We start from the raw sequence: 11,329 nt of genomic DNA on the forward strand, positions 1-11,329 counted from the left end.
CAAGTATAAAACACATAACTTCCCATGAAACATTTTGAATTATTTTCTATAATAGAACTTGACTGAAAACAATTCTTTTAAAAAGTAGTGAGGCTGAATTTATGCATCTTGGACAAAACTCTATTGAAAATTTCTTCCCTGAACAAGCCTTACTTGTTATGGAAAAAAAAAAACATATATACCTTCTATCATTTTTCTGTTTCCTTGATAATAAACATAGTCCCAGTTAAAGATATTATTCAACAGCACAATTATACATCATTAGCAAAGTTACTATACCAAGATTTTCTGTCAAAAAGTGTGATGATTTGTACTCACCAGGTGTAAAGTTATACCGAGCAGAAAACCCGATAGATTCCAGCTCACCATCAGCAAAAAATTTAATCCATAGGAATCTGCCGCTGGATTTTATTGTAGGTGGATTTTGCTGTCCACAGAAACGTCCAATGATTGGGGAAAAGCCAAAAGGTCCATCTCGTACTTCAATATGGTCAAATTTACACTCCCAAGAAGGCTCTATGGAATATTTTTCATCAAAGTGTAGTTCAATGCATTGTCTAGGGGCAGCTGGAGATGAAAAGAAAATTATCTTATAGTTTTCTAAATCAAGACCCTTCAAAAACAAAACAATCATCAAAAACAAAATCAAAGCAAATCAGATGTATCTATTTTGTATGCATCTTTTTGCTTAAAAAATTGTGTGAAAATTAACATGTCTATATTTGTATAGATTTTGCTACCATCATCTTGCTTGTATATCCTTCTCCTTCAAAAAAGTGCTCATGGCAGCAGTTCTTAGCAAAACTAAGAGAGATATCTGTGATGTAAAGCAAAATACAATTTAGGAATAATGGTTTCAAACACAAAAGATTTCCAAGAAACTTATGCATCTGGAAAAACAGTGTTTCCTTATATTGGGGGGGAATGTTAATTAGAATACGTTTTTACCTAATGTTCAGAAAGATGAAGAAAAAACTGATCAGAACTGTGCTATAGCAAGAAGGCCAAATTCTGTTCCTATATGTGGTGCAGTTAATGACAGGCTTGAGTTTCATTGCTTATACTCAGAATTACTTATCATCTCATTCGAAACATAAGGACAAGTATAATGAATTCTCACTTAAGAAACTAGATAAAGATGAAGCAAAATTAATGTCTAACCGAAGAACAAACAATATGCTACTGAAAATCTTGAAGAAACTTTATAGTGGTCACTTAATTAGACATAAAGCCATCTTTATTCATAGATACTAAAGCTAACAGTAGTCAGAATGATCTCTAAAACAAATATTCCCTGGCATCTCCTGTTTAAAGGAAAATAGTTACTGGTTGCACTATAGCATTTTCTTAAAAGGATAAAAAAAAAAAAAATCATTGTTTTGTCTACAAATTTTTAACAGCTGCAGCGTCCCTGGGGTGTGATGTTCCTATGCTTAATCCTGCTCGTTAAGGCTTGAAAGTTTCATATACTCACTATTCAAATATTATGCTATTAACCTACCTAAAGCTTTATTGTAATGTTCTAATGTTGCAAACTAGGTATGAAGATGAATTCTGCTAGTGTTGTTAGTGTCAAACAGCTTCATTCCTCAGTTTATGGCTGCTCTGCTTTCCATGGCAACAAAGAGATACCTGCTTCAAAAACGGTCTATGCCATCATTCTTGTGTATACACCACTAACAGAACACAGTTGTCCCTTTTAAACTTCCTGTGTTGGGACTTCAATACTCCATTGCACACCAAGAGGAGTCTTACAAGTGTTGGCCCATAGTTAAATGCTTAACAGGTCTTCTCTGAATCCAAGACTTGTGCAATACATGATAAAATTGGGCACGAGGCCCCCTCTGAGTTATAGCTCAGCCATTTGCTATGATTTTGAAAAGGAGCTTTACAGACATTTATAGGCTCAGTGTAATATGAATACTGTCTTTGTGGGTAAAAGAGGTTTGGGCCTACAGAGTTACACATTAACTCAGTGAAAGCACGGCCTGAGAAAAGACTGCTCAGTTTCCACAGCCTCCATACAGTACTCTGAATCTCACATTACAAACTAGTTTTAGGGTCAGAATATTGCCATGGTTTACAAGACAAGGCTTTTCCTGGTGAAGCTTGGTTCTTGCTAGAGGATCAGAATCATAACATCTCAAGGAGCCCTCAAGGAAGCTTCTACTTTCCCCCAAAAACTCCCGTGTGTAGAGGCTGCTCCACTTTAAGAATGGAGCATTGACTGTTCATAAGCACCACTCCTTCACTGTTAAATAAAACAAGGCTGGTGAATGAGTTTGGGGGCTAGACCACTGACTGTTCACACTCTTTAAATGTTAAAATTGCCTCCTGGCATCATTTTGGCCATGTCAGTCAGAACTGCCAAAACCTATTCTTAGGCTTGATGTGGTGGCCGGCATGAAACAAGGACCATTCACAGCAAGCAGTTGGTGTCTGTGCTCTTGACTGGGAAGGTGAAAGGAGTTAATCTGTACATGTGTGACTTTGCCTGTCAGTCTCAATGCCAGTGAAAATTTCCTGACCTGTTTTAGGTATTAGTATAGGTACTGCCTGTGTCCCAGCCTGCTCTGCAAACTAGTGTAAACAGGACAAGGTCCTTCCTCCTAACTCTCCCAAGGAAGGCAACGCTTCATGTTTCTGTGACTGTGAGGACTGTGATGATCACAAGATTGAACAGAGGGAGGAAAGGGTGCTATACACACATCCATGCAGCTTTTCATCATGCACTTTTGTATGCACCTCTGTGCTTCATCTTGTATGATATTTAGAGTTAAAGGTTAAATGTTTTGTTTGCAATAATCTACCTAAGAAAAAATCATTTCAACGTTCCTGGAAATGGCCATAAGGGATGAAAATGCACAATTCAAACACCCAACTTGAACTTCCTTTTAGCAAAAAAGGTAATGTTTTGGACTTATACTCTGGCTTTAGCAAAGTGGTTTTTTTTTGTCAAATGCAAGCTAAAACAAGCAGGTATTGTATAAATACATATCTTGTGCCGCAGCTTTTGCAACACAGAATGTACAAATATGGTCACAGTAAAACTTACAGAAATACAGTGAGAACAAGTACAGAATAATGGCTAATAATAATGTATGTATAGATATAGAGAAACAAAGCAGAACAAACAAACAAGCAGCCCAGAATATGTGATTCTTCCAGATGGGATTGGAATCTCACCATCTAATCAGAAAAGGAGGCATAGAGTTGTCATTTCTGGTATCCTTTTTCACAGGTAAAGCCCATTCACATATAAAGCCTATTCACATCTTCAGAACTTTTTATGTGACTACAATGTCAGAAAAAGTTGTTGTCAAGTACAAATGAAATATATTGAAGCTGTCTCATAAAATGATTTTACTTCAAATCTTAAAAATCTTTGATATTTATCTTCCAATTATCTTTCTTCAAAAATGTTTAATATCATGGAAAGACCGCTTAATGCTTGCATGTCTTGTCATAATTTTAATCTAATTATCTTACACAAGTGCTGTCTTGAGATTTTGCATTCAATGAAAAAAAGGGCATTGCCTTCCAACTTACAGTGGAAGAACAGTTGCAGCAAAAACAAAAAAAAAGTTGAGCGGAAAATCTATTTCCATTTACCAGGCTGTATGAAACGAGACATTGAACTCAACACCTACCCCCCATCTATGTGAGCTGCTGCAGTACTAATAGTTATCAATAATCTCTGGTCTTTCTGATTGTCCAGCTATTTTTGATAAGAAAGCCACCTATATCCTCCTTTCGAAAGAGGATTCTTTCCTTGTTTTGATAAAAAACTTTTTGAACACCAAAAACCCTGTGAAATACAAAAGGACTTTTAGCAGAGATTTTTCGTACAGTGATACATGACCATTCTCTAACACCTGTGAAATATCTAGGATTAAAGAGTATAATAGTCATTAGTGAAAACATGGAAGACCTTCAAGAGAGCTTACTCTACAAGTCCACAAACATATGAAGTGGAAGATTTCTTTTGTATCTCCATAAAGCAATTCTAGTCCATACCTATATTTATAAACAAGCATTTAATTACTAAAAACTGAAGAATGGATAAAATCTTACAAATATTTCACTTACAGGATTTCCAAACCAATTCTTAAGATATATTGTGCAAAGTATGACTATGCCACTCCACAGATACTTTTAACACAAACCAAAGCCTTTGTTCCTGCAAATTCTCCCATGCAAATTTCCCTTTGGAGCACACATGCCAATTTTTCTGCAGTCTGGCAAAGGCTAATGTTGCCACTGCTGCGGTTCTTCAGGGCAGCTGTGAATTTTGCCAGGTTAGAGTCATGAATATGTGAAACAAGAATGAAATTGGGCCAACAGGGAATTTACTGTGTACACTCAGCTATTTCCTATGTTTTCTATATGCCAAATAAGACTGAAAGAAAAAGAAACAAGTTAGCAATGCACTTTGAAAGGCAGATGAGATTCACCAGAAGCTACTCTGTAGCATAATGATTTTTGTACTGACTCCACAACTTCTGGATGACCTAAAGGATTTATTTTAGAAAGGCATCCAATATGGACTTTAAAATTCATAGTTGTTCCAATAGTTAATTATCATTACTACTAAAATAGAAGGAAAAAAAAAAAAAAAAAAAGAAAAGAAAAAGAAACTTCTAGCTGTTTGATCCACTCATGCCTTTGAGTGCTACAATAGAAGCCTCTGCAGTCAGAAATCCTCTTCTCTGTTAGAAATTCAGTCTATGATCATGGCAATTTTTGCCAGCTCCTTTTCTTCACCCAAGTAATTTTGAAATTATAAAAGGCTTGCATATATTTAAGATGAGCTACAATGTGGAGGAAATAATTTTATAATGAGATGGAATTCAATTTTATTATAACACACTACCTGCTGGAGTCCTCACTCAAGTCCAGTAAAGTCAGTAGGAACTGTGTTTGAGCACAGCCATCAGAATTTGTCCTAGATTGTGTTTGATAGTAAAAAAAGGAAGGAACTAACGCAAGCAGGCAGAAAGGAACCTGGTGATTCATATATGTATTTAAACCCATATCATACAGCTGTCAGTATGTTATACACATTCCTGGTATGCCAAACTCTTAAAGACATACAAAGGGGAGACAGCAATGTGGGAATGCTATTATGGATCATATCAACAGTCCCCCTAGTTTGGTAGTTAGTATTCAACACAGCCAGAAGCTATTTGAAGTGTATTAGAATCTCAATAATAAATATTGGAATAAGATGCATATGGAGATGTTTCTGTCTTACTCCAAAATTGAGTCGATGTTTATGTCCTGGATTAGCAAGGATTATCCACTTCATAGACTGTTATCTGACCTCAGAGACAGTGCTATTAGTAAAATAATTAATCCTTTATTTGCAATCATTTAATTGTGAGTTCCACAGAATATAAAAGATATGGGGAAAAGTTTTCACTTGTTAGTCTTCTACATTATTTTATGCCATCTTCATATGCCATAAAAAGAATAAATATGGACAAATAATTGACTGTAAACACAAAATAATTTTTGTTGTCCTTCAGTGTTTCTCCTTTTGCCTTTTTTGAAAACTGACACTTTTAAAAATATTATTCCTCAGACATCTTACTACATGCCTATTTATTTTTGTGATATTTGTCAGGGATGACTATTTAGATAGAAATAGACACAGGGACATCGGAGCTGAAAATGTGCAATATGCATGGTTCTCATCAAATTATATATTGATAGAGCTGCTATCACAATGGATTTTAAAATACCTAGTTGCAATCCAAACTGTTCATTATGGCATGACAGGAAGCAGAAAATATCAGTGTCGTAAGAAATTACGTGCAACTGTTTTTTGCCAGATTGATTTTTCCTGTAAAGTATAACAAGAGGTCTGCTGAGTTCAGATTGCTCTTTTTACTTTACATTGCTCCAAACTTGTCAGCATGGAAATTCGTCTTCATCATAGAAGTTGTTTGATTAAATATTTCCTTTCTAAATTGTTCTCAGACATTTCCAATTTGAATTCTTCTAAATCAAGTTATTTCAACAGTGTATTTTGCCACCTTTCAGCTTATTAACAATATTTTTATAAATACTTAATTTCTATAATAAAGACAAAGGTCTTTCCAATAAAGGGCTTTCAAGCATCTTCTTACTGAGAGGAGGAGTACCTCATGGCCTGAGATACTGGAGTAGGGTTTACAAAAATGGTAATTTTTTTCTTTTCCACACCCTTTCCCTTTAACGATAAAACATGTCTCTGTGTTTCAGATCCTTGAAGATAAAATAGGCCTACTTCTTCCCAGCTTCACAGGAATGTTAGAAAGATTGATCAATATATGCAAAAAGACTTGCAACATAAGTTTAACAAAAAAAATATAATGCCAAAGAGTACATATTGAACTTATATGTTTATCTTTTTTAAAAAATGTATTTTAATTTTAAGTAAATTATTAGACTATGAAAGAACTTAAATGTTTACCATACATCTGCTTAAATTCTGGACTAAAGTGGGAAGACTGGGCAGGCAAAAAATTTCTTTAGAGGGCTTGTTTGACTCCATGATTTATCATCACCTCTTTCCTTCTGACTTCAATCAGGTTACCTAGCACTAAAGTGGAATTCAGAGATCTCAGAAAAAATTTTTGTTTTCCCCCCCCCCCCCCCCAAAAAAAAAAAAACCAACACATAAAACTTTTACTATCCATCCTTTCCCTAGATGGTTTTTATGAAATATATTTTTTAAATAACTCAGCAATAGATTTGGAGAGACAGACTGGTTTCTGACAGGGTCTAGTGGGGGGTTCTAAAGCAGCTAATTAAATTTCAATCAGCTATACAACTTCGGAAATCTCTCTCAATATTACCTGTATCTTTAGTAAAATACATATTTCTTTCATTCCTGGCTCCAACATTTGTAGTTAGTAATTCTGTCCAGTCCAACCAAGCATGGATAGAACAAGTGTCAGTGTTGTATTCTGCATGTACTCACAACCCACGAACAAACCTTCTTGGTTCCAATGACTTACTATTCTGTACCTGATTCATCTTTTCTTCTACTAAGCTCTGACAGTGTCTGATCTCTATTACTTTCCACAGAGTCATTTTTACAACAATCCCTTCAACACCTGTTGTGCTAAGATTGGTGAAAAGAAAGTGTGTAACTTGCTTGTAATATACTTCTTTCTTACATCACCTTCATGCCTGCAACTGTTTGCCTTTTAAAAACTGTGTCTCACTGCTGTTTGCTGTTAATGTTTATTCTTTTCTGGTTTTGGGTTTGGTTTGGGTTTTGGTTTTTTTGGGGGGGTTGGGGTTTTTTTTTTTTTTTCATTTATCTTCATTTCTCATGAGCACTTGGATGGAAAATAATTTTTACACCCACTATGTGGATATTTTCTCTATTACTTTCTTTACTGTACTTCACCTAGCTATGTTTGACATCCCTGATTCAGTTATGATAATTTTAAAATACGTATACAAAAGTAAAAAGCATTTTTGTTTCCTATGTTCACTTTTTTTACTCTTTGAAAAATATGATTTCTTCTGTCATGTTACAGTATTTTAGGTTCTGTTCATTCTCTGAATATCCTGAAATAAATTATACTGTGTTTATTACTAAGTGAGTCATGCATACTTACCACCTGAACTAATTTATGAGTGATGTCAGGAAATAAATCAAGTATTTTCCAGTATTTCTTGGTATGCTCTACAAAATATTTATGTTTTTATTAAAAAAGTAGAAAAAATAAAAAAATGCAGAGATAGAGCTTCTCTAAAAAGATTTATCATGATCATGTAGGCTTTACCTACTCTTCACATATAATAAAATAAAACAAATTTTTAAATATACAGTTGATGATAGAATATAAAGATTCTTTGGCTGGTCACCTTCTATAATGTAGACACACTCTCTGTCAGGAGGATACTTGTTGGGATAGTTGGGAGAAGTGAAGATGCCTCCTTCTGCATATTTTGTCCAAGTTCCACACTGCACTGGCTTCTGTCCTTCGGAAGGAATTTGCTTTTCTGTGAAATGATCACATTAAGCATTTGTGATTAGCTCATAAATTATTATGTCCCTATGACACTTAGAACACTCTTATAGAATAAAGCAGTCAGTGGCCTCAGCTTTTTTCTGTTGAGACTAAGAGTATGATTATTGACCTGGGGAAAAATGCAGCTGTCTTTTGGGGGTACAAACACATAATTCCTACTCAAAACATATTTTGAAAGCAGAGAAGAGGCTTGGATATCTAGGGGAAGATATATTTATAATGTTTTTTAAATAATAACCTTGCAGGGAAAGCATGCCTTCAAGAAATGGGAGACAGGAGTTTCCTACTCCTATACCTCAAAAGGCTCAAGTATGTGCTCTGTCAGCAAGCTACGTGCTGTAATACAAGTAGACATCAGAGGTGCAACGTCAAGTACAAAACCACAGGACTGTGATAGAATTTACAAATTGTTTTAAAATTGTGGCACCTTTATATTCACAGGACAGAGATAGATAGGGGAATTCCTGGATTCTGGTTCATAGATTTTTTTTTATCTTGTTGTTTGCTGTAAAATTAATAAACAGCTCTGAGGCCAGGAACCACAGCCCAGAACTTTCCTCCTCCTAGGTAAATCATCAGAGGGCAGTCAGAGCTTCTTGTTTGCTTTCTTCCTAGCCCTGGACCTCTTGCACTCCTATCTGTACATTGTCAGAGAGCCTGTAGACAAAGGTTTGGGTCTGTTCATGCTGAAGAGGATGACAGATAACTTCCTCAGCATCATGCTTTAACAGGTAGGCTAAAGCAAGATGGATTTTTCAGAGGGAAAAGTACCCAGGCCAGTACCAAAAGGAAGGATAGTAGGTTCTAGACCTTACACAGGTGTCTGAAGAGGGCTCCTGGGTTTTGCTCTGGATGAGGTATCTAAATCCAAGGAGTGTCCCATCTAACTCAAGCCTCCGGTATGTAGAGCTAAATTGTTTGAGGCTCCCTCTTATAATCAATGGAGAGAGACAGGCACCTTCCAAGAATGATTTTTACCACCTGAGATCTGCCTAATGCTCTGCAAGCATTTCTCTTCCTTCCTGGTCTGTATCCAAGCTGAGTACAACACAGACCCCAATTTCCTGAAATGAATTCAGCCCTGCAGGGACTGAGCATTCAGACGTGAGTCCAGCCACACATTCTGTTTAGCAGCTCTCCCTGCTTGGCTCTTACTACACTTAGTATCCAGGGCTTTTAAGAACCTCTTTCTATTTCCATCCTAGACAAATGTACTCATGATGCCCAATTTCAGATTTCAAATTCTACTTCAACAACCAAAATGATCTTAAGTGTAGATAGCTCAGTGCCCAGGCTGGACTTCCAGGGGGAAAGTGAGGGCACTTCACAGTCTACAGTTTGAGTCAGACTGAGTCTTCAGTTAGATCCAGCTGTGGATCAGGTCACTAACTTGTTAAAAAAAGTACCACGGGATTTTTGTGTGTGTACAGGCACACTAATACTCAAAACAAATGAACAAAGGACAGATACTTGAAGGAGGTGAACTACTATAAATTTCAAGAACTAAACTAACAACTGAAATCCATACCTCTAATATAATGTCTGGAAAATATGTCTGAAATTTACATACCTGTTCCTTTTTTGGTTGCCCCAGAAAAATGTAGGATGATTAGACTTGCTACAACTGAAAGAGAAATATGCATTAGTGTGATAGCGCCTGCAATCAAATCAATTGTAAGGAAATTAAATAGAATTACTGTAAAAAAAGTTCATGTTTACTTGCATCTTTAAATTGCACATTTTGTATAAACAAGTTTCTTTGTGATCTGTCCTTGTAAGTATTTATCTTTGTAAATGTATCCAAATAAAGAGGAGATCTTTTGGGTTTCAAATAAAAGCCATGGGCACTGATGTTTCCCTACTATTTTTTTTAATATTTTTTAACTTTAAAGAAAAACATTTTAACAATATTTATTTATGTAATCATAGCTTGGTCCAGTAATAGAAAAGCAGCTGCTTTTAACAGAGGGAGACAAAGGCCTGCTAAGTTTCAGTGCCACTTGGACTCACTAATGTCTCTTGCTATGGCATAACAAAATCTAAAATGAGTACTGGGAATATGAAAGAAGTGAGGGGTTGGGTTCTTCACATCCATCAAAGCATTTGCAAATCCCAAGTGAAGTAAATTATTGTGTGTGTTTAACAGTCTCATTAATCTAGTTTGTCTGACTTGTCAAGAGGGTGTTGCTTTGTGCTGCAGTGAATCTGCAGCCCATTTTACAAATACAAATCTCCTATCTCCAACTGTGATAGGACCGCTATGCCTCTTCAGAACAAGTGTGACCTTTCTGAGATGGACTTCATTCTGTAGATAGTTCCTGAGTTTCTGGGAGTTTCCGAATATAACATTTTAACTAGAAAAGGCAAACACATAGGCCAGTAATAATGCAACTGCTTTGGAAGATCAAAGTGACTAGCTAGCTACCTGATGCAGAAATCATGTATTGATGATAGCATTTTCTTGTCATCACCCATATCTTCTTTGGCTGTTGGAGAAAGTGGGATAGCAAGAGCATAAGAGAACAGATCCATCAGTTCTTGGAGTGCTCAGGGTTTTGACCCCACCTAGTTTGGCGTTAAGCCTGGACATAGTGCCCAGACTGCGCTGAAGTTAAAGCAGAGATGAAGTTGCGTGTTTATTCTGAGTATTTTGGATTGATTAGCTGCCATTTGTATTGTTGACTATAATGAGGAATTGATGGACCTGTGGTCTTTAACAAATGTAATTGAATGGCATACTTTCCTCTTCTTATCACCAAGAGACACCAAGAGAGACATCTCTTCATCGTCACCAAAAGAGACATCATGGGCTAGTAACCAGCTACCTAAACGATCCTCTCAAAGATGGTGCTTTCATAATTTTCAGCTTTTACACTGCAAATTGTGTGCAATTTTTACACCAAAGGGAATCAAATCTATATATTTCCAGTATTCTGATTGCATTGAGATCTTTGTTCCCATGCCTTTGACTCTTCCCATGTGACAGCAGGTTTGGGGCACGGATGATGGCTACTTTATTAAGCAGGGAGCTTAAGCTTAAGCTGAAGTTCTGGGAAAATGAAGGCTTGGCAGTATATCCACTATTTCTTGGTCAGGCTCACAACCCCTGCGTCTTTTTTAATCCCTCAGCTAACAAAGATGGAAGTTGGCAGAGCTAGTAGTTAAAAACTCTTCTGTGTCATGGGCATTCAGTGAGAACATTACATCTTCTGCTCAGATCTGAATGCTACCCAACCATTCATGCCCTTACTCTCCTCAGGGACGGATTGTGAAAATACGTGCTAGCTGGGACTCTG

At 36.3% G+C, this 11,329-nt stretch overlaps 1 protein-coding gene across 1 annotated transcript; it reads right to left on the minus strand.

Annotated features, from left to right (window-relative positions):
* Nucleotides 1-318: 318 nt before the first annotated feature.
* Nucleotides 319-9,690, minus strand: LOC104465554 (neuropilin and tolloid-like protein 1; the record flags this gene model as incomplete). The annotated part of the gene is made up of 3 exons (XM_010078647.1): nt 319-567; nt 7,867-8,004; nt 9,604-9,690. Coding segments are annotated over 3 exons (474 nt in total), but the record flags the coding sequence as incomplete, so codon positions are not given.
* Between the last annotated feature and the right edge of the window lie 1,639 nt (nt 9,691-11,329).

Source organism: Pterocles gutturalis, unplaced genomic scaffold, assembly GCF_000699245.1.
Source record: "Pterocles gutturalis isolate BGI_N339 unplaced genomic scaffold, ASM69924v1 scaffold11123, whole genome shotgun sequence".
NCBI lineage: Eukaryota > Metazoa > Chordata > Aves > Pterocliformes > Pteroclidae > Pterocles > Pterocles gutturalis.